Source organism: Charadrius vociferus, unplaced genomic scaffold, assembly GCF_000708025.1.
Source record: "Charadrius vociferus isolate BGI_N301 unplaced genomic scaffold, ASM70802v2 scaffold62, whole genome shotgun sequence".
Lineage (NCBI taxonomy): Eukaryota > Metazoa > Chordata > Aves > Charadriiformes > Charadriidae > Charadrius > Charadrius vociferus.
Genome location: NW_009647419.1, coordinates 3,230,521 through 3,253,231, shown reverse-complemented (window position 1 = coordinate 3,253,231; position 22,711 = coordinate 3,230,521). Strand labels below are relative to the sequence as shown.

Genomic DNA, 22,711 nt, shown 5'->3' with positions numbered 1-22,711 from the left:
TCCCTCCCGGCCCCGCCGGCCAGGCTTGCCCCGGTGGCGGGGACTGCCCCGGCCCCGCCAGCATCCCCTGCACCCCCTCATCCCGGCCGGCAGAGGAGGGCCACCGTCGTGGCCAGGTGACACACACACACACACCCCGGCAGCAGAAGCTTCCCAGCTATTTTTCCCCACTTGGGGTTGGGATTTGTCATCCTCCTCATTTTGTCTGCTTCTCCCTCCCCGCTGGGTTAGTTAGCCCCTAGGAAGAAGGCTGCTTAGTAATTTTCCCTTTTGCCTGCACAGCCTCCATGGGAGTCCCCTGACAGATGCAGGCTTGGCCCTCCTCAACCCCGCTCTCTCCATCCACCCCTCACTGGTGGCTCTGGATCTAGGAGACTGCATGCTGGGTGATGAAGGCATCAACCTTATCTGTGGGCTCCTGCCGCCTGACGGGGCCAAGTCCGGTAAGCACCAGGGGCCGTGGGCTGCACAATGACCAGTGGAGCTTTCCCATAGCGCAGATGCATGCAGCGGTAAATCCTCAGCCCTGGAGGAGACGGGCTCTATAGTTTGCCTAGGATGAGGAATTTCTTTCCCCAACTTAAGTAAAGCAGAAAAGCCAAGCAATAGAGGAGCAGTTCCCTCGGGCAGGCATGATCTTTCTGCTGTTGATCTGTCCTGCTGGCAGGTTGGAGCTCAGGTACCAACAGGTTGCTGCTGGTTCATGATGGGAGTGTTTGAAGCTGGAGGAGGGGACAGCTTGGTCTGTGAATGTATTATTTTGCATTTGTGTGTTGATAATGACCGTACATAAAGATATGGTGTGCCCCCACCCAAGCACTTGGCTTTATTGTCAGTGCCTGGGAATTGTCCCTGCTTGTGGACCCACTCTGCATGTATGGTCATAGGGTGGTCATAGCCTTAGCATCATGACTCAGATCTTTACAAGGGGTTATCTTCAGTGTTCAGAGGCCACTGGGCCAGTTAAGCTGAGAGCTGTCATGTGCTGAGGTAACACCATGCCTCTCTCCTGACTTTCAAACTGCTTCCTACCTCCTCTCCTCAGCACCTTGTCCTCTGTGTGCTCACAGTGTCACTGATGCTGTTATCTCAAATGGCAACAGCTCTCTGGTGCAGGCTTCAGAGCCTACTGTCCTTGTTATCCTCTCTCGAACCTGTCACCTCATGCCACCTCCTTCTGGTCAGTCACCTCACACACCCCTTACTTTTTTCCATTGTGTTTGCTATTTAGGGTAAGTGAGATGCAGTTTGGGAGAGCAGAGAAATGGGGCAGTCACAGCATGGGCAAATGAAGGGACACTGCTGAAAGCAGTGAAAAATTTCACTGATCAGTGAAATGTGTGATGACCCTTTAGCCTGTTGGAGTACAGGGGACATGACTCAAAGCTATCCTGGTTAGCTGAACTAGTTTGCCTGAGACTGCTTTGGTGACCCTAAGGCTCTGGTTTGGCTTCTCACTCTTCTCCAGGCCTCAAAGAGCTGACGCTGAGCGCCAACCCAGGCGTCACAAGCAAAGGCTGGGGACGCCTTGCCATTGCGGTGGCTCACAGCTCGCAGCTCCGCGTATTGAACCTGGACTACAACCCCCTCGGTAAGCTGGGGGGGGCATGGAGGAGGGGCCGGGGACGCTGTACTTCAGCCTCTCCGCGTCTGTGCGATTCGTGCTGGTGTGTGGCTGGGGACTGAGCTCTAGAAGGGCAGCAGAGCCCCAGCAAGGTGGAGTGGTTTCTTGTGTAGGTGCCTTCTGATCCCTGGCAGCAAGTTTGCCCCGCTGGGTGACCTTGGCTCTAGGGAAAGCCAGGCTTGCTGCCGTGCTTGTGTGAGGTGGCCACACGCCCTGCAGGGAGGTGCAGAAAGGAGGTTGTGCCTTGCCCGCTCCACCGCCTGTGTCATCACGTTTCACCATCCCTGTCTCTCCTGTTCCCAAAGCCCTGGGCAGCGACGCTGGCTTGGCAGACGCTGGCTTGGCAGATGCAGTATGTCCCCACGCTCCCTCCTTCTTCTTCCTGGCGGAGCAGGGAGGAGGAGGAGGAGGAGAGCCTGGCACTGGTTGCCATAGAAACCAACTCTCTCAAGCTTTGCTGCAAGGTGGTGAGGAGGAGACCAGGCCATGCCTCCCTCAGCATCAGCAGGGCGCTCCCCTCCTCACCCCTTCTGGAAAGGGAGCCTCCCTCCAGGCCCTGTCTGTCTGACCTCCTCTTGGGCAGGAAAGGCCCCAGGGTGTTACCAGACAGCAGCCTTTTTTTTTTTTTTCTCCCTAAGAGAAAGCGTCACGGTTTTATGGTATCTTGGCACTCAGGGGGGAATGTCAGGAGAATGTGCTGGAGTCTTGTCTCTTCACCAGCATCAATCTTTAATGCTCCTGTTCCTGCTGCGTCAACCCCCAAAAGTCTGCCCCCTTTCCAGGGAGGCGATCCATCAGCTGGTGCAGGGTCCCCTGTCTGGCTCCAACCTCCCCCCAGACTGAGGTATTCAGCTCCTTATTCTGCGTCTGGGATGCCTTACAGGGACTGTTAAAATCCCTCACATCCTTGAGTAGGAAGGAGATTTGGGAAGACATGGTTCCTCAGGGAATTAAACAATTTCACTGTGTTTCTTCGTGTTCCCCTTGATTATTAGTGACTGCTCCTGTAACCATAATGGTGCACCTTTGCCTTGTCTCCTTTCTCAGTTAACAGATTTTCTCTTTTCCCCCAAGATAACAAAGATTTGGAGGTTGTCTGATGGCAGAAATACACAGAGGATGTTTCCATGACAGCCCCAGGCCCGTGAGGACATGTGGTATTACATGAGGGAAGGCAGGCACTGCTCACAGCCCTGGTTTTCTTCTCCCACAGGTGACCAGGTAGCAGGGATGCTCGCCGTCGCTGTGGCCTCCAGTCGAACCCTTGAAGTTCTGGACTTGGAGGGAACAGGACTTACCAACCAGTCAGCCCAGGTAAGAGAGCCTACAGTTACTCTACAGCATCACTGACATCTCAAGGACATAGGTCTTGGCTGTCTGTAGAGGCCCTGGGACCTATACCTGCCTCCATCCCCCTCCCTGAGTCCACATGCAGCCCCTTCCCTCCCTGCACCCAGGGCTACTGCTGCTTTCCTCTGGCCCATGGCATTTGGCCACAGGAGCAGCTTGTAAGCCACAGCTCTGACCTAGGGCTCCTGGATCTCCCTTAGGTCAGCAGGGAGAAACATGCAGCTTTATTTGTAGTTTGGTTTTCTTGGAAGAAGTAAGGGGTTAGACCTTGTGATTGAGGATCAGAGCTAAAGCTCTGTGGACAGATAGGGGCCAAGGCGTGGTAGCACAGGCTGTCCTCTTGGAGCCCCAGCTCCCACTGGTAAGAGGGCACTAGCCTGGATATGTGTGAGCAACAGGGTGTAGAGGAGTCCCCTCTTCTTGATAGAACCAGGAAATCCAGGCTCAGCTCTTCCCACAGAAAGATGGGAAGCCCTCAGGCTCTCAGGAAGCCTGGCAAAAGGAGGTCAAAGCCAAAGGAAGGCAGAGGTAAGAAGAGGAGGGCTGGAGTTCCCACGGAGACAGAGCTTTGAAGTTCTTTCTGCTCAGCCTAGCTACTGTTTGTGCTGCTTGTCAGCTTGTTTATCTTGCTCTCTGCACAGACCTTGCTGGACATGGTAGAGAATTACCCCACAGCCCTACGGACACTCATCTTGGCAGAGAACAACATTAGTCCCGAGCTGCAGCAGCAGATCTCTGACCTGCTTTCAGAAGGCGAGGAAGAAGAGGAGACGGAGGTTCGTGAAGTCACAGCCAGAGAGAAGAACCCCTGGATCTGCCAGAACAGTAAGAGCTCTGGGACCTGGGCTGGGGGCAGGGGCCGACAGGCAGGAATTGGTGTGTCTGGGGAATTTTCAGCACCACCGGTCTCTCGTGGTGGGGTTGGTGAATGGGGTCTGTCCCTTCTCCCTTGTGAACTGGAATCCGGGCAGCCTCCAGGCATGAGCTTCATGTTAAACAGTGTTGGGCTGAGCTGTGCTTGGAAAGGCAGCCTCCAAGGACAATGCGGCTGCTGCAAAGAGTGGAAACGGTACCTCAGAGGCGTTTTTCCTGATGCTGCAGGAACAAAATCTTTGTGCAAAGTCTTAAAACTCAAGGGCAGGAGCATTAAAGATCTCAGGGGCCTTTGCCAGATATCCTAGCCAAAACTCATGTCATTCCTCACTGCTTCCAGAAGAACCTTCTGCAATCCGCACAGGATCAGCTATTCCTATCTCCGTCCCAAACGTGCAAGGGGTTAGCCAGGTGCCACAGCCTGTCTCTGCAGTGGCTTTTAACATAAAAAAAAAAAAAAAAGGTATATTATGGAGACAGCAGTAGCCTGTTGTGTATTGTATATATATATGATATTGTACATTTTCATGCCTACCCTGTCATCCTGCGGGTTTGGGTGGTTGTTTTTTTTTAACCTTTAGTTGTCCTTCCCTCCTCCCAATTCACATATCAGACTAGCGAGTAAGCACAACCACTCCCTGGGCCTTAAAACATCTGGATCCTCATTTATTAGAGCCATAAAAATCCTTTACTGACAGCTCTGGCCAAGTTTTGGATCCAGTTTCCAGAAATTGATCCCCAAAACACAGATCCCATGCAGCAGTTTTGAATGTGTAGGACTGCGGATCTGAAGCACACAGGCACTAAAGATCTCCCCCCTCACATCCAGAAAAAAACAGTATTTTTTTAATGTTTAAAAAGACTTGTGGATGGGAAACTGGTACCCTGCTGAGTTTCTTACTTGCTATGTGTGCCCATCCTCCTTGCAGCTGATTCACTTGGCATAGGGAGAGTCGCAGCGTTCCTGGCTGGTCCTCTGTGCCGTCACAGAGCCAGCGAGCTGCCCTCACCTTCCTGAGGCAGACAGGGAAGGGCTGCACAAACCCTCCATTCATGCAGTGCAGAAAGTCAGGATTTCCAGGCCTCCACTGTCAGAGAATGGCTGCTTGCCTGCTGCGTTCCCTTCTCTTGGGAAGGCAACACCACCACCATCCCATGTGGGTTTGGTTGGCTTGCAGCCTGCCAGCCTGTGCCACCTGGATGCTGTCTCTGTAGCTGAAAAGATGTGGTGAGTGCAGATTTAAAGGTCTGTGCAGGGCTGGGTGAGGGCACAGCTGGGTCAGCACAACCAGTATCACCTGCAAGTGTATGTGAGGAGGGTTCAGAGCTGATGTTCTTCTCGGCAGCCAAAATAACAAACGCAGATACCCACCCTGGGCTCTTGCTGCTGTCTCTGCCTTCCCCCTTCTCCAAACATTGATTCTGTTCTGCTACGTGGCCAGAGTAGACCTAGTTACTACTTAATCTCACAATCCTCTCAGCAGTTTGCTTCCCACCCTGCGGCGCTCTAATTCCTTATCCTCACTTCTGGAGCTGGAGTACAGCCCCGCACTCCGGCAACCCAGCCAGCTCATGGTTTTCTCCCTCTCTCACCACAGATTCCACCTCCCAGATGGTCCTGATGACGTCAGGTCTTGGTGACAGCCTCTTAGCAGAAACAGAAATGTAGCTGGGCTACCCTGCCTGCTTCTGCCAAGAAGAGCACTGTGCCCACTGGGGGAGTGTGCGTCCCCCAGCTCCTCTGCCTCAGGTGGGCTGTCCCCAGCTGTCTTCTCAATGCATTTCACATCCTGTTGATGCCTCCCTCGACTCTTGGAGCGCCGGAGCCTGATCCGAGCGACTCTCTACACACGTTTCTGTGTTGTCACACGCCCCGTTGGCTGCTTGTGATTGTCCAGTCGCTGCATGTGTAGCTCACGCTGCCCTGCCTCTCCCCCCTCCCGCTGTCACCTCAACGCCCGGCTGTGCCCGCCAGGCACAGGCTGTATTTATTCAGATGTGTATAAGAGATGTTCTTTCTATCGCTTGTATCGCTGTCACGATGAGAGTTTTATAAAGGTCACAGACGTGGCACCACTCGTGGTGGCGTGAGCCTCTGTCACTCAGCGCCCTGGGTGGGGGCAGAGGCCGAGCAGTACACGCAGCTGCCCAGTGGCAGGAGCAGGCAGGAACTGGGGGAGGCGGTGAGGGGGTGTCAGGTCGGGGCGCCGGCAGATGTGTCCCGGCGGGAGTGGGTTCTCTGCCACGGCCTCCTGGAGGTTCTCCTCTCGGCCCCGGAGGGAGATCCGGGCATAGCCCCACTTGCTGTCCCCCCAGGCTGGAGCCCATCTGCTGGGAGTCTGGCACCACCTGTGCACCCCCTGGTGAAGGCTGCAGCCCGCACCAGCACTGCAGGTTTCACTGCTGGGCCAAGTGCCCCTTTGCTGGAGCTAGGTAAGGATGATCATGTTTCAAGGCCCTGATTAGGCTGGAAGATTAAATTGTGGCAGCAGCTGCTACTCAAGGGAACACAGAATAAAATCATTAATTATGAGGACAAAGAAACAAGCAACTCTTCCAGCGTTACGCTTTGCATACACCTAGGTCAGAAGGGCACAGGCAGCATTATGCGGGAGATGGAGGAAATTTCATTGCAGCCCTCTGACCTCCGCAGCACCATTCAACACAGAAAGGAAACACTTCCAAATGTCCGTAACAACATCCTACAGGCATTCCCTCTCTCTCACATTTGGAGGGCTTCAACCCCAATCCTCCCTCCCCACACAAAATACTGACAACTGGAACTATAAAACTCATGAACTCCAGTGAGGGGGGTATGTTATATGGTCCACGTAACTCAGTTTCTGAAATGGAGAACCGATACTCTGACATGACCCTGAAAACTAGGGCTTCAAGAAAACCAACAAATAAAAGAATTAGCTACACCTCATCCTTATTCTAGACCAGCCAAGACACAGATCAGACAGGACAGCCAGCAAAATACTTAAAATGGGGTAGGCAGAATTTTATGAGTAACATTGAGGCTGCTTACAGCACAAGCAGCTTCACTGCAGAGGTTTTGAGAAGCCCAGCCTCTAAGTAATGTGAAAATTGCCCACATTATCTTTTTAATGTTTCTCAAAGTTGCCTGGTTAAATAGCCTGCGCTTTTTTTAATCCACTGTCAGCTTCTGAGTCAACAGTGACACAAGTGCTGCTGTGTACGATAGATTCTGGTCTGCAGGCTCAGTCTGATCTCTGAGTCTACATTCAGACCCAGAGAGAGGTTTCCAGAGCCTGGATACAATTACAGAAGTAAAACACCACTCACCCCACACATCACACCTTCCCTGGGACTGCACCTCTTCTCCAACACAGATGACTTGATTTGCACAAACACCTTGAACCAGGATGTTGCTGAAGTGGGCATCGAGGATGACTAGTGAATTCACAGCCACCTGGAAAGCTTACAGGTCACAGGATCGCTCTCCCTGGGAGAGGTAATGGGTGGCACACGCATTTCAGCAAACTTGGGACATTGTACCATGAGAGGCTTTGCTCCCTCACATGCTCAGGATCAGCTTGGTCCAGGTCTTAACCCACAGAGAGGACACCATAGCCACTACTTTTAAAATAGTTTATTTCTGGTCTTAAAATATACATCAGTTTGAAAATTTCAGAAAAAAAAACCCCACATTAGTTACAGATTAACAGTCTGGAGTTGGGATACTGAAAGTGGGGTCAGCTCAAGGCCCCAGAGCCAATACTGCTGGAGGTGAGCAGGAGTGCAGAGGGCAGGCACTGTACCCGCTGGGAGAGGGCTCTGCTCCTCTTGAGGCCACCGCTCCCCCTCAACCTCTGCCAGCAGCATAATGCTGCGAAGCAGAAGTGTCTGGTGAGGCACTGGGCACCCCTTTGCCACCCCTCAATTTCTCCACTGTTTTGCTTTGAAGTCTACTTTGACCAAATGCAGAGGAAGGCTGGCTCTGCCCAGCACCATCAGCTTCAGCAAGAGTGGCTTCTGTCCCCTGACCAGCATGCCAGGATTCAGGGGGGATGGGGCTGAGCCCTGCGGGGCAACGCGTCCCCCACTGCCCCAGTGGCTGTGCTGTCCCACAGGCAGGCCACCAGCAGCCTCAGAGCCACAAGAGCTCACTCAGTGAGCATCCAAACGCAGGAGATGTCTGTGAGGCAGGAGCTGGCAGCCACTGTAGGGGCGAGCCCTCAGCAACGCTGCAGAAGAACAGAAGAAATGCAGCAGTGGAGTGACTGATGAGAGCAAATGCAAAGAGCCCACCCCCACGTTCAGGACAGGGGAGATGAACACCCTTGCAGGCTCAGAGGTGGCTCCCGCTCTCAGCACCAGCCTGTTTGCACAGGTATCAAGCGAAATACTGTAGTGAAATACTGAGTCCCACCTCCCCGCCAGAGGGTGGCATCCAGCTCCACAACTATTAGCAGTGGGAAACAAGGCAAGTGTGTAGGCAGCAGCTCTGAGCCAGGGTACACAAACCAACCTACACAGCCGCCAGAGAGAGCTGCAGCTCCCTTTCACAGGCCCTGGAGCCTCCAGGCTTGAGCTGAAGCCCTGTCTGGCCCCAGCTGCAAGCTGCAGGCCCTCTGCAGAGACAGGGGTTTTGGGGAGGTGGGGGGGCAAGGCCCCCAGGCAGCTCTTGACTGCACATCTTGCTGTAAGCGTATGAACAGGAGCTCCCTCCTGGACAGAGGGCTGCTCTCCTATAGCCCAGAGAAGAGCCCTCATCGAGTAGGGTGGGAGGACAACACAAACCCAACTCAAAAAACAGACAGCAGGCGGAGGACAGCTGGCGGGGTGTGAGGGGGATACAGCCCAGGGAACCAGGCTATTCTCTGCCTCACACCCCTGGGGGGAGCCAAGAAACACCAGACAGACAAGGGCACAGGACAAAATTAAAACAGGACACCTGGGCTTCATGAGCCCTCAAAAAAAAAACCCCGAAAAACCTACATCTACAGACCTCTCCCCTTCCCTCCCCCCCCCAACAAGACACCAAGCACACAAGACTGTGAAGAAAAGTCACACGATATCACGCTACACTAGGGAAAACGCACAGAAAGGCCCTACCCAGAAGGGGAGGCCCCAGAGAGGCGCCAGAGCCAGCCTGGAGCCCCCCGGAGAAGGGGGCGTGTGAGGAGACCCTGGCAAAGGGCTGCTGCCGAGCCATGAGGTAGTGTGTCTGCAGGGAGCAGCTCCTCAGCACGCTGCCCTTGCATCCCCGCTGGCCCTGCACCGAGCCCTGCCCAGAAAAGCCCAGTAGCGTCCTTCACACCTCGCTCGCCCGGGGCGAGACTTTGTTCTCAAGTTTGGAGGGGTTTCTGCAGGCTGGAGGCCAGGATCAGAGGGAAGCACAGCTCTGAGAGCTGAGCCTGCTCAACACACCCTCAACGCAGGCATCGGACCAGCTGCCAATGGCTGTGTCTGTTTATGCAGGGCGGGGAGAAAGAAAAAACAATACACCCCAAAACCAAAGGCTTGGAAAGAAGAAAAAAGCCCACCCAAGAGCAAAGCATCAGCACCGTTCAAACAAAACAACAGCACAGAGAGCGGGGGAAGAGGTGTGAGAGGAGACACGCAAACACAAACCCCAGCGCCTAGCAGGCAGTGCCTCCCCAAACCACCTCGGCAGACAGCCCCCGTGCCCCACACCACAGCACCAGCATCCGTGCGGTGCCTCAGCCGGGGGCCGGGTGCTAAGCCCGATGCAGGAGCCAAGCAGTGGGGACCTGCAGAGGCAGATTCTGGAGAACCACCCAGAGGGCAGCTGAGGAAAACAAAACCCAGCAGGAAAATGAGACAACAGCAATCCCAGCATATCCCCAAGGGCCCACAGCCATCCGCTGGGAGAGTCCTCGTGCCCCACTCACGGCCCCCTGCGGGCTCGCATGGAATCAGACACCACCACGCAGGCGCTCTGCCCTGTTGGCACAAGTTAAAAGAGAGCAGAGCAGCTGTGGGCAACCAGCATGAGAGCACCTAGGGCCTCAGGTACCTTAGTGGGAAGGGGGAAGGAAGATGTGAGCATAAAGAGGCACAGGCACCAGGATGAGGGGTACCAAGAACGAGCTCTGGTACAGGCACCAGTGTGAGGCTGTGAAGAGAGCTGTGAGTGTGCCGGGGCAGTGGGTGTGCTTCCACACACTGTGTGTGCTAGTACTGCGGGTCTGAGGTGCCAGAGAAGGGAGACCTCAGCTCTTCCAGGTAGCAAAAGAAGAGAATAAATATAAAATTTCAGAGCAGAGCTCCCCCCAGAAGGAGGGTACCGAGGGCATTTTCTCCCTCACAAGGTGGACAGATGGAGGAAGCCCACAGCACTGCAGCATGTGGCTGCTTCTTGCTGTGCCTCAGCTGAGAAGGTTGCCCTGCTCCTGGGCTTGTGTCAGACTGTCCTTGCGATGTAAGTGGTGGACCCCCATCCTCTTGGGGCTGCGGTGTGGCCGACTGAAGGGAGGTTTGACCCTACATTCCCCATCTTCCTCTTGGGCACCTCCTTGGTTGCTCTCCCTGCTTCCCTGGAGCAACATTTCTCTCTCCTCAGCTGGGCTCTCGGGCAAGCCAAGGTCCACATAGTCCTTGTGCTTCTCTGGTGAGGGGCTTCCAGGCTCAGCAGTGCCTTCACCGCTTCCCTGCAACAGCTTCTGGGCTTCATCTTGGGAGAAATCTGTACCATAGTCTGAGGAGAAATGGCTCCTGCGGGCTCTCGACTCGGTGCTGTCTGTGTCCACGCTCGAGTCCCGGCTCATGGTCCAGCTGCAGCTCTGCGCTGACTCCTCGCCATCTGAATAAGCCGAGGCTGCCCTACCCAGCTCCTGCATGGAGCGGCTGAACCTCTTCTGGAGCTCAGGGGCCGTGTCACGGCTGAAGGCTGTGCGGTTCATCAGCACTCGCTCTGAGGTGGGGGGTGCCTTGTCCACAAACATACGCTGCCAGTTGGCCAGCAGGTCCTCTTCAGAGCTGGCAGAGCTGGCAAAGGCGCTCGGGATTTGGGGAGGACTGCTGAATGGGCTGCTCTGGGAAGAGCCGTGAGCCCTGGCTGCTTTGGGGGACTGCTGACAGGAACAGCTGGAGGCCGAACGGCGCCCTTCTGAAGCAGGGCTGTTGGGGAGCGTCCGGTGCCTGTCGCAGCTCTCATCTTCGCTCTGTACCAGGCTGAGGGAGATGGCCTGGCGTGTAGCATATGTACAGTTGGGCAGGGGGCTGTTCTTTGGGATCCTTACCTTGTCCTCAGAGAACTCAATCACTTTGCGCCCAGGGTACATAGGATGGGGAGGCGAGGGTGTAGGGTACGGGCTTAGCTTCTCAAAGGCAGGCACCTCCTCTGGCACACTTTCCACACTGCTCTGCGGCTTGCAGCCACCGTTTTGCTGTTTCCCCACATCTCCTCCCTCCTTCCTCACCTGCCCTGCACTATTGCAGGCATCAGGAGGGGCTCCACTCATATCCACATGCACAAAGACATCCTCAGCCATGGGACAGCTGCCACTGCTAGACTTGGCTGAATTCAGAACCAGAGATTCTGGTTTCTCCAAGACTCTGGCAATGACTGAGGTGGGCACAACATCAGATGGAGCCAATGTGTGGGTTGCCTCTTGACCAGGGCCTGAGGACTCCTGAGTGCTGTGCAAATGCTTATTGACCATGTCCTGCAGCTCATAGGGAAGCTAGGGAGAAGGAAAAGGACATTAAAAGGCGGCTGTCATGCAAGCCATTAAGTTCCAAATTATCTGCCCTTTCCATCCAACCTTCACACGAACTTTCTATTCCTTATCTTGACCCTAACATTTGCATATGTCGTCCTGAGGAAGGTATCTGTTTCAACACAAACCTGCCCCATGTGAGGGACTAACAAGGCACTCTAGCTGTCACACCAGCCATGTTTCTAGGCCATGGTTCACAGGCCCCAGTTTGCAAAGAGAACAAGAAAAGACAGCACATGGGCTCAGTTCCCCATGCCTGTGAGCACAGAGACAAGGTCCAGCCAGTGCGTGCTAGGAAGGGGTCTATTGATCTGTGGAAAATCAGCCGGTGGTTGCACTGAAGTGACTCAACAGCCCCCAGAGCTGGGATCTGCAGTGCTCCCCGAATATGGTAATTGCAGCCATGCCACCTTGGCAGCCTGCCCACAGACCAGAATCGATGCCTTCCCTTGTTCAAACCAACTCCACCACCTCATCCCACTTCCTTACTCTCTCCACTTCAAAGGTGCAAATAAGGGGTTTAATACCAAAGCTGCAGGACTAGGGTCTCAACAGGGGGTAAATTCTGCTCAGTATCATGCAAATGGGCGCTACTGCTCTCCCCATCACCCTGCCAAGCTGCCCTCACCTTGGTAACCACACCCATGCAGAGCATGAAGTGGAGAGCAGAGCTCCACATGCCACTCAGTGGCACAGCAAGGTCTATCCCATCACAGCCAGAAGGAAACTGTGTCCAAAGCTGGGGATGGAGGGCATACTGCATGACAACAGCTGGCTTTGAGGCAGACTGTCTGTACAGCTGCTCAGCACCAAGCCCCCTCCAGTGGCATCCACGTGTGACGCAGCGCTCTGGGGGGCAGAATTCAAAGCCCCAGGGACAGGAGACAGCTGGGAGAGAGGTCAAGGTTACCCCAGCAGTAACTGATACACTGACCTCAAGAGTGCTAATTTGAGACACAATGGGGGAGGGAGAGGGTGACATATTGGTCACCTGCTAAGTTAAAAAAGACAAGCACATGGTTTTGCTGAGGGGAACATAAGAAGGGATGGAGACTAGGGGTATGGCAAAGAGAGCTGGGTTAAGGTCCTCAACGATACTTCCAAATTAAGAAGTGATGCTACTAATGTGAAAGGCCTAAACTGTCTTTGCTCATCCTGAGGGCGAGATGAGCTGAACAGACCCCGCAAGGGGGAGTATGAGTTGATACCAACTTCTCCCATTCAGGAGGCCTAAAAGACACCTGCTGCCTCCCACATTTCTCCTCAGATGAAGAAGTGAAGCAGGGCCAGACTAGTGTTGCTTGACTCCTTATCAGGCAGCATGGCCCTTCCATGTGGCCAGGTGAGGAAGGGAAGAGGACAGAGCAGGGTAAGAGAGAGGTCTGTCCTCCTGCCAGCTCCCATCAGGCACCCAGCAGGCTATCAAATTCAAGGTTATTGTGCTTTTTATAACAGCTCCTGGATGAGCTGTGAAATGGAGATGGTGTGAAAGAGGAGCTGGCAGAGGCTCTGTGCTGCCTTCTCAGTGGGAGTGGGAACAGGAGCCCCCCAACACCTCTATCTGAGGCTGAAGGATGAGAGGGCAACAGCCCTGAAGAGAAAGCAAGATGCAGGCAGAGACCATGAGCCCTTCTTCCCCACCACAACAGGACTGCTACTCACATCAGCAAACTTGTGGTTCCTGAAGTGGGACTTGTTACACTTGAGCAGCTGTACTGCAAGGTTACAGTCCTGTCGATAGCGTTCCTGCAAGAAAGGGCACAGGTGAGCAACAGTGTCAGACCAGCCCAATCTCTTACCCAAAAAGGCAACACGTGACCAGACGCTGCTTGAACAGAAGCAGGAGGAGGCATCTGATGAATCACTCATGAGGGCACCTGCCATTCCCTCCTCTCCACACCCCTGTGTTATTTTCTTACAACTCAGCCAAGGTGTCCCTTTCAACTCCAGCCCTTGCTCCTTGCATATACTCTGTCAGTGTATCAACCCCCTCTCCATCTGGGGATTTTAATATTCTCCAAAAGTCCCACCAGATTTGCTATCCCATCCCAGAGGTCTCAGACATGCCTGAAGACACTGCCTGATATTAGGCATTTTGCAGACACACTGGAGGGAATTGAGAGCAGTTAATAGAAACAAGCACCAGATCCAGGAACTTGTATATTAATGGTGCAGAAAAGGCATCAGCTCCCTCCCAGCTCTAGAGTAAATGATCCCTCCATTGGTACAGCCTGGACTCAGGTCAAACCCTAAGCTCAAAAGAGCAAATACATCAAACTTGAAGAGGAGTTCTTCCTTGCACAACCCTTCAGACCCTTTTCTGTTTGTCCCTCCTGTTGTGTGCAACTGTCACACTTCCATACACACTGAAGTCATTCACGTGCTCCTTTACACTTTAAACAAGAGGAAAAGTGCACACCTCACACAGTTCCACAGACATTTGCAGACTGACACTTAGTATCATAGAATCATAGAATTGTTTTGGTTGGAAAAGACCTTTAACATCAAGTCCAACCATTAACGTAGCACTGCCAAGTTACCACTAAACGATGTCTCTAAGTACTACATCTACACATCTTTTAAATACCTCCAGGGATTGTGACTCAACCACTTCCCTGGGCAGCCTATTCCAATGCTTGATAACCCTTTCAGTGAAGAAATTTTTCCTTATATGCAATCTAAACCTCCCCTAGCACAACTTGAGGCCATTTCCTCTTGTTCCATCGCTTGTTATTTGGGAGACTGATCCCCACCTCGCTACAACCTCCTTTCAGGTAGTTGTAGAGAACAATAAGGTCTCCCCTCAGCCTCCTTTTCTCCAGGCTAAACAACACGAGTTCCCTCAGCTGTTCCTCGTAAGACTTGTGCTCTAGACCCTTCACCAGCTTTGTTGCTCTTCTGTGAACACGCTCCAGTACCTCAATGTCTTTCTTGCAGTGAGGGGCTCAAAACTGAACACAGCATTCGAGGCGCAGCCTCACCAGTGCTGAGTACAGAGGTACAATCACTTCCCTAGTCCTGCTGGCCACACTATTTCTAATACAAGCCAGGATGCTTTTGTCCTTCTTGGCCACCCTGCTGGCTCATATTCAGCAAGCTGTCTATCAATACCCCCAGGTCCTTTTCTGCCAGGCAGCTTCCCAGCCACTCTTCCCCAGGCCTGTAGCATTGCATGGGGTGGTTATGACCCAAGCACAGGACCCAGCACTTGGCCTTGTTGAACCTCATGCAACTGGTATTGGCCCATCGATCCAGCCTGTCCAGATCCCTCTGTAGAGCCTTCCTACCCAAAAGCAGAGGAATACTCCCACCTAACTTGATGTCGTCTGCAAACTTACTTAGGGTGACTTACATTGAGTAACACTGAGGGTTACTTACATTGAGTTCCTCCAGCTTATTGATGGTGGTTTTGGCATCAAGCAATTTATTAGTGAGCTCTACAATCTCCCAGTCCAGCGTCTTGCGGTCCATCTCTGCCTTTTTAATCTGGGATGCAAGAACACCAGGTGTGAATCTCCCCAGCACAGAAGAATCTAGCTTCACCACCCACCTCAGCCCAAGCATAGCACAATGACATGTTCAGCTGGGATACAAAAACTTCCAGACAGACAGACAAGGGGGACAGCCTGGCTCTTTACCAAGGGAGGGACTCCAAAGGCCAAATAGAGCCAGCCACTCTGCTAGTTACAGAGACAACAGGTTGAGTTTGAACCTCCTTAATGCAGTATTTCTTCTTGCAGAACAACCATGTTTCCTCCCTGCCTTGGTTCACAGAGTGCCTGGTGGAAAGCTAATGGTTTTGAGCGGTCAGTCCCTTCCTGCCACTGGCAGCAAAGACCTCTGAGCTTGTAACACCCATCCCTCTTCTCTGGGGCAACACAACAAGAACACGGCCCATAAAGATCCAGCAGTCAATGCTGAATGGACAAAGGGTTTGTTTGGCAGGGAACGGGCACCATCTTGAAAGAGTTTAAGCCTTGCTCTAGTAAGAAAAAAGGACCCATGTAGCTTCATCTGGAGGTCAGTTAATGCCCTCCCTAAAGCAGGGAATTTGGCTCTTCAGAGTCCCTAACAGTTCAGGTACAGGGCCAATAGAGACCCAGATATAACAGCAGAGAATGGCAACAGCTCAGAACAACCAAGCCATCCCCTTCTCAAGAAGTTCTTCCAACATCACCCAAGGGTGCTCTGAGGCTGTGACCACCTGGGCCCAGCTATGCATCAGGGGTACAGCACAGCGACACACAAGGGGATAGGGGAGGACAATGCTTCCCACATATGCAGTCTCTTCAGGCACCAGCACAATGAATATTAACCCAAGGAATTCAAGTGCTAGAACCAAAAAAAAAAAATCTCATCCTGGACTACATGGAGGCAATCAGCATCTCAGCTGTTCAACTTGCCTGCTCGCAGCCCAGAAGGGGAAGGAAAGGGAGCAAACGAGGCTCACAGCCATCCATATCTTGTGCAGTGCCACAGCTTATGGGCACCACTTCCCAGCACACCATGCTCCAGCTGGCTCAGAGTCAAATGCTCTTAAGATGGAGCACTGCAAGCTAGGACCTGCTGCATCTGCGGGCAGCTGCTGGATACCAGGTGAGCCCTTGGCTGGACGAGGGCTGGGGCCCCTCCATCTGGGATGGTGTATGTGGGACTGACAATGAAACCAACAGGCTGAGACATGTAAAGAGGAAAAAGAAAGAACACACAAACGAAAAGACGCAACTGCAAAAATCCAGCTTTGGCTGAGAGAGGCCTGAGAGGTGAGTGCACCCAGCGTGTGCCAGCGGCAGCGTGAGAAGGAGAAAGAGAGAAAGAGGGAGAGGGAGAGAAAAGAAACAGCCATGAGTGTTATGAATGCACACAACAGACATACACGCACATTGGCTCTTCTCTGACTGCCCCCATCCTCCCAGGATGACCACCCCAAGACTGGCTGACACAACCCTGGCCTTTTGAGAGGGACTGAAGCAACATGACGGAATACCATGCAATTATGTTGTGGGGAACCAAAGCTCACGTGCATAACCAAGTAGGGGCTCAGTAAATCAAGAAACCAGTTCATGACACCAGCCAGAATGGGGAGTAGATGGTCATGACCAGAATCTCATCCCTCACCCACTGCCACATCTGCTGTGTAAAGCCAGGGCCCCTTCCCCCATCTGGGACTAACACACAGGTTTCTTCCACCTCCCCTCTGTAGTGACTTAATAGCGCACTTACCAGGGCATGCAGCTTCTCCTCCAGGTCTTGGTTGGTTCTCTGGGAAGCAGTGTAGCTGTTCTGCAACCTACAGAAACAAGATACACATTGGAATGGATCTCAGGCACCTACTCAAGTCCCCTTCATAGGAGCCAAGCAAACCACCAACTCCACAAAGATCAGTATTCACTAAGACAACCAGGCATATTAACTGTTCCTCACCCCTGCCTCATAATGGCCTTCAGACCCTAAGCTACTGGAGGCAAGATGAGGTTGGCTGGGTGAAAGGATCCTACAGGGGAGGGTATGAATGACTTTGGAGTACTCCTCTGAGCTATGTCATGTATAAGGAAGGATGGGACCAGTGACTGGATTTTTAACTGAGGTACTTTTCAAGTAAAGTGGTGATGTATTTTCTTGCAGCCATCAGTGGCTGCTTTTGCACATGCAGGGTAACCATCCAATCGGGATCCTGTCTTATATCCAATAGATGAAGAATTCCCTGTTGGTGTCAGCCCATGGTGCTGGCAGCATTCCTACACTGTACCCTGGAGGAATTAATGGCTGCAGAGCCTTTAATTCCCCTATAGTCTGGGCATGCACCTTTCTGGGGATGCAGCACGCCTTTGATTTACACAACAGGGCACAGCCTGCTCACAACAGTTGATGGAGTCCTTGGTAGGAGGGATCTCTCTAGCTCTTTCCCTCTCATTTTCTTTTCCATACCTACGGAATTTGTCCTTGAATTTCTCCAGCTCCTCCCGGTTCTGGCCCAGCTCCATCTCCAAGTAGTCCTGACCTGACTCCAGCTCCCTCTCCATCGCCTCCATTTTGTTAGTCACATACGTCAGCCGTCGGCGCAGCTCCTCATTCTCATGCTGCAGTAGCCTGGGGGATACAGGAACAAGGTACCACTGAGTGCACAAGGGGTACTCCACACCAGTACCCCCACTCCACCGTCCTGCTCTAGGGCCCAGGGCCCCACACAAGGGCCCCAGGCAGTTGGGAACTGAACTGGCAGGAGACTCCTACACATGCAGTAAGAGGTGTATCATTGTCAGAAGGGAGAGACTCAAACTCTCTTGGAGCAGGGGCAAAGAAGCACATGCCAGCTGGCCAGCCGTGGCTCCCAGCTCCCTCTCAGGTTACAGTGCTTGGATAAAGCCCGCTAACCAGATGAGCTGCGCAGCTCCAGTGTCCCTCACTGGTGAATGAAACCTGCTCAATAATTTATCCCAGTCCAGGTTAGAAGAGTTGAAGGCAAAAAGAGTAAAACCATTTTCTCCTCCCCTGAAACTGTTCAAAAGCCTTCACACCTTTAATACATGGTGGAAAGAGGACTCCACAGAGCCTTAAGCCCAGAAGCAGAGCTGGTTAGGTGCATGTACAGATGTGATCACAGCTGCCACTCAGTCCCATTCCAACACAAACTGCTCTGTTCCTCCCAGGCGAGACATGCCTGGTGGTCAGAAGGATTTCCTATTGTTTTTCATTCCTTTGTGCTCAGTTGCTCAGAGAAACCCAGAAGCACAGCTTCTCTCTGGCAGTGCAAGCTTGCTCCTCACTGTGGCTCGGAGCTCAGTGCTAGCAGCTGTCTGTGCCCCACATCACCACCAGCAAAGGGCTCAGCTCTCACCCTCAGTCAGCAGCAGGCTTCTGCGTATTGCTTCTGGTGGCTTACACCAAAACAGTGGCAACAACAAGAAGGGTTAAAAAAAAAAAGCAATTCTCCCTCCACCTGTATTAAAGGCTTCACCTCCTACTTTCTTTCACACCCACCAACTCCTCTGCCTGCACCTGCACTGGGAGTCTATGTTCCCTCCCCCTCCAGGGGGAGAGACGTGCAAGGCAGAGGTTGGCAAGGCACAGACCAAAGCTCTGCCCACATGGCCTCAAGAAGATTGAAGATCTGAGAGGAGCCTGCAGGGCCAGTCAGCTTCGCTGTGCAGGTGGCACAGGCAGGATGCGAGGAATCAGCACCTCCACAGTTGCAGTATGACAGGCATAAAGGGGGAGCAGGACACTTACTTCATCCTTTCTGCATCCGTCAAGGGTTCCTGCACAGGGAAGAAAACAGCTGTGAGATTCTTTCAGAGGAGGAGCTGGTCTCTCAGGCTGTCTTAAAGGGCAGTCTTGGTTGCTAGACCCTACGTGTGACTCTTCTTCACCTGCTCTGACAGGTCACGCTAGGCAAGCTTAGAGCTGCTAGGATCTTTACACACCACTCAGCTTTCAGATACCAAGACAGACTGTGTGTTCTGGTTCAGGGTAGAAGAGCTAGACTAGAAACCACCACACAAGTTAGGTAACTTTAGTCTCCCACGATGCAATCTCAGCATCTCTTGTAACATCACCTTAGCTGGTGTTTCAGCTTCCTCCACATCCACAGTTAGTGGGTAGCAGGAATCTCACAGGCCAGCATACACTGAGGATTAAGTTTTCACCACAGCAATCACAACACGCTTGAAGCCCCACAAAAAGAAGGGGAGAGAATAATCTAGGAGCTGAAAAATGTGTTTACAATTTACACCACTCAGATTGTGCTGTGAAATGGGGTTATTTCTGCAGACCTGAAACCAGCTACTGTAACTATTCTGGGATAGGAGAAGAAACACCAAAGGTCAGAAAAGCCTGTGAAAGAACTTTACATTCTGGCCAAGACCCCCAGAGATGGCTGGAGCAGGGACCTGCAGAACAAGGAGACATAGCACAGTGACAAGAGCTATTCTCACTTCCTTTGCACTCTCTGTCAACCTGTGAGATGGCTGCTGCTTGCCAGCACAGCTGGGAGAGATTTAATTAGCACTAGAAGCAACAGCATTTTGTGTGAAAGCCCAAGACTCTGACCATTCTCACAAAGTCCAAGCTGCCCACGGACTATTTTTGGTGCTTGGTACCAACAGCACTGCACAAACCCAAAGTGCTGCCACACTTCAGATTGTCCATTAAGTGTCACAGCCAGCTCTGGGCTGAGAGGCCATGCCAGACAGTTGCGGTTGAGGTTGTTGAGCTGCTAGCAATATTACAGAGGGCAAACCACGCCAGTCCCGGCCCTAAGACATCATGGGGCTACTGCCTTCATCAATTCACAGTTCAAAAGAATGGTCCTTACCACCTGCATACTTCCTCCTGTCCCTAAAGGCAAGGAAAGCATCGGTCCATTCTTTTCTTACATCCTGACTTCACATGGCAATCGGTTAATTCATGCAGAGTTATCTAGCAACTGCCTCCCCTACCCCACTAAACACACACACAGCAGATGCTAGTGACCAGGCAAAGGGGATAATGCAGTTCCTATTAAAACGAGGCGATGACCCCAAAACAGGCTGGAGAAAAGGAAAGGCTTACAAAGACCTGAAACAGTCATCATACAAAGATCCAGTACCCCAAGACAGCCAGGCAGAGGGCACACACAAAGCACCGGGAGCATCCCAACACCTCGTAACAACAGAGCTGCCAGCCTCCTGCACACTCTTGCTGCCCTGCAGCCTGGAGGGCTTCCAACCTGCAAACACCTGGGAAGTCTGCAGTGGGGAGAACAGTACCAGCTCCTGCCTTCCTAACTCCTGGGCCCAAAGGGAAGCTGGTTCCTCCCAGGAAGATATACCCAACTTGGAGCACAGCCATGAGCGGCACCCACGAGAGAGCAGCTTCTGGTGATTAAGCACCCACAACATGAGGCCTGAGGGTCTGCTCTCACTCTCCCCACTGGTATTACAGACTAGATGAGATCCAGGTGGGGCCTTTGGCCTTTGTGAGAGCCCTGTCTGTGAGCCAGTGGCCCTGGCACCTACCTTGTTTAGTGCCAGGCTGAAGGAAGGGGAGCATCTAGATGGGTTATGTCCCTCCTCCTGACTCCAGCTTGTTGGAGTGGAGAAGGATCCTTTCTCTGGGTAGTTCGTCTCCACTGCACGCTTCTGCCCAAGCTTAGCACACAGATGGTGTGGCTGTAATAGACGTGAACAGGGACTGCTTTCATCCCTTCTGCCCTCTGCACTGCTTTTCCATGAAGACAGTGAGTGTTGCTGCCCAGAGGATGTCCCTGCCAGCTGCTGTAGCTCATCCTGACATAGATCTACTACCCTTCTCTCCAGGGAAAGGAGTTTTTCCTTACTGTCCTTCCTCCCAAGGACGGTTTTCTTTCTTAGTCTGGAAGCTCTCTCAGCCTCCTCAGCACACTTTCTCTGGCACAAAGCCACGCCCAGCCCCTCACATTTCTTTTCTGCTTTTCTTCTGCTTGGGCAGGGGGATCTTTCAGTTGTACGCTTCATTTTGACCCCTTGCTGGTGACCTTCCCCTCGGCCTTCTGGCACGGAGCTTCTGGGGAAAAGGGCAGAGTTCTGGTCTCGTTCTGCTCCCCTGGTCTCTCCCAGTGAGCGCAAGCGGATGGGACTCAGCACCCGCTGGGTAATCTCATCCAGGAACTTGGAGAACTGCAGTTTTTCCTCTGTGATCTTCTCCCTGCGCTTGACAAAGTCAGCAGCACTACTGCTACTGTGCTCCAGTGAGCACTTCTCCCTGCGGCCGAGGCAGAGCTGAGGATCACTGTACTTGCGTGAGCCACGGCCACGAGAAAGCATCTCTACCGAGCGGGACTTGCGTAAGTTCTCAGGGCATGGGCCTGTCACGTTGGTCTGCTTCAGAATCCCTTTGAGAGGCAGTTGTGTAGAGGAGACCCGAAACTTCCTTGGTGTCAGGACTTCAGGAGGCTCTTTAAACATAAGCGAGCGTTCCAGGCTTCTACTCTTGAAAGAACAAGTGGGACGGCGTCTTTCATCTCCAGACACCACAACTGTTTCCATGCTACGGCTCACAAATTTGCTGAGGTGCCCATGACTGTGGCTTGGGCACCGCTTCCCACTTCGCTGCCCCATCTTCCCACCACGTGGAAGTGCTGGCGAGACAGTCTGACTCTTGATGTTCAACTCTGCTCTGCACCCTGTCACTTCCTTCTCACTGCTGGACTCCAGGGACCACGATGAGAAGTTCCGGTTGCAAACCTCAAAACCCTCTGCCTGTTTGAGCTGGCCTGCCTCGGTGTAACTAAACCCTGTTTGCTGGTGCAATGGTGTTAAGCCCTTTGCCACCCGGCAAGCTGTTACCTGACTCTGCTCAGCCAAGATCACTCCATCCTGGTCGTCACGAATGATGGGTACCTCATGGCGGACCTCACGATGCTGTGGGGGTGCCTTGCGGTAAGGCTTCTTTGATGGAGCTGTGCTCGACATCCTCCCACCTGCGTGGCTCCGAAAGCGGGTTATCTACCAACAGCAGAAAGTGCACAGAAGAGTGAGTCACAGATGCTCCATCGAACCCTAGAAGTGACCCAGCAGGAATTCGGCTCCCCTGGAGTCCCAGAGCAGGTCCCCATGCAGAGTGCTAATAGAGCAGGGAAAGGATGTAGCCACAAGCTTTGAGCAGCAGCTGCAGGAGAGGGAGCAAAGTAAGAGGTAGCTGTGTCCTTCTCCCAGCCAGTGAGAGCAGAGGGCTGGCACATCCTCTCCGCCCCTCTACACACACTCACTCACGTAGTTTGTGTGTGTCCAGATTATATATAGCAAACGAGAACAGACCTCACAGCAGCATATTGATCAGGCTCTTTAGGAAAGGCCTTTTCCAATATGGAAACTGCAAGCCTTACAGGCAGCAGTGACAGCTGGAGCCGGAGTTATTGATCATGTGCTGTCACTGTCAGCAGAGACTATGTGGGAGGAGACTCCAGCCATTAAAGAGCCCAAACCCAGAAGTTTTTGGTTTACACTGGAACCCCAACGGAGCCGACAACAGGAGGCTTGTCAGAACGAGGTACCATACCATTACAACCGCTCACTCTGTTAGAAAAGGCAAAGACCACCCCCAAGTCACAGGTGGCATCAAATTAGGCAGCAATGCCATTGATGTTGGTACCTAAGGCCAGATTTTGCAACATGCAACAGTACCACTAGTGGAA

The 22,711-nt window shown here is 52.9% G+C and overlaps 2 protein-coding genes across 4 annotated transcripts; one reads left to right on the top strand and one right to left on the bottom strand.

Moving 5' to 3' along the window:
• The first annotated feature begins 288 nt into the window (after window positions 1–288).
• Window positions 289–5,923, top strand: LRRC73 (leucine rich repeat containing 73). 2 transcript variants are annotated; one of them, XM_009880407.1, is made up of 5 exons: window positions 289–443; window positions 1,469–1,591; window positions 2,838–2,938; window positions 3,616–3,799; window positions 5,446–5,923. In XM_009880407.1, exons 1-5 carry the CDS (start codon window positions 380–382, stop codon window positions 5,514–5,516), a joined length of 543 nt encoding a protein of 180 aa, XP_009878709.1. In that variant the 5' UTR covers window positions 289–379; the 3' UTR covers window positions 5,517–5,923. The 2 variants fall into 2 exon arrangements, with proteins under 2 accessions (XP_009878709.1, XP_009878710.1); XM_009880408.1 differs by having other exon boundaries at window positions 3,616–3,805; window positions 5,446–5,516.
• A 4,283-nt stretch (window positions 5,924–10,206) lies between these two features.
• TJAP1 (tight junction associated protein 1 (peripheral)) lies at window positions 10,207–21,989 on the bottom strand. 2 transcript variants are annotated; one of them, XM_009880405.1, is made up of 10 exons: window positions 21,888–21,989; window positions 18,790–18,818; window positions 17,488–17,649; window positions 16,783–16,849; window positions 16,286–16,315; window positions 14,938–15,045; window positions 13,222–13,305; window positions 10,947–11,523; window positions 10,614–10,877; window positions 10,207–10,475 (listed from the first exon to the last, which is right to left on the bottom strand). In XM_009880405.1, the coding sequence occupies exons 1-10, from the start codon at window positions 21,987–21,989 to the stop codon at window positions 10,207–10,209; spliced, it is 1,692 nt and encodes a 563-aa protein (XP_009878707.1). The 2 variants fall into 2 exon arrangements, with proteins under 2 accessions (XP_009878707.1, XP_009878708.1); XM_009880406.1 differs by lacking the exon at window positions 16,286–16,315.
• Window positions 21,990–22,711: the final 722 nt, after the last annotated feature.

Excerpts from the sequence above, each read along its gene's own strand:
- LRRC73 (XM_009880408.1), top strand. The coding sequence starts at position 380 with ATGCTGGGTGATGAAGGCATCAACCTTATCTGTGGGCTCCTGCCGCCT. Across the intron at positions 1,592-2,837 it reads CCTGGACTACAACCCCCTCG|GTGACCAGGTAGCAGGGATG; the intron begins GTAAGCTGGGGG and ends CTTCTCCCACAG. Across the intron at positions 3,806-5,445 it reads GATCTGCCAGAACAGTAAGA|ATTCCACCTCCCAGATGGTC; the intron begins GCTCTGGGACCT and ends CTCTCACCACAG.
- TJAP1 (XM_009880405.1), bottom strand. The coding sequence starts at position 21,989 with ATGTCGAGCACAGCTCCATCAAAGAAGCCTTACCGCAAGGCACCCCCA. Across the intron at positions 18,819-21,887 it reads TTCGTGACGACCAGGATGGA|GAACCCTTGACGGATGCAGA; the intron begins GTGATCTTGGCT and ends TTCCCTGTGCAG. Across the intron at positions 17,650-18,789 it reads ACGGATGCAGAAAGGATGAA|GCTACTGCAGCATGAGAATG; the intron begins GTAAGTGTCCTG and ends TGTATCCCCCAG.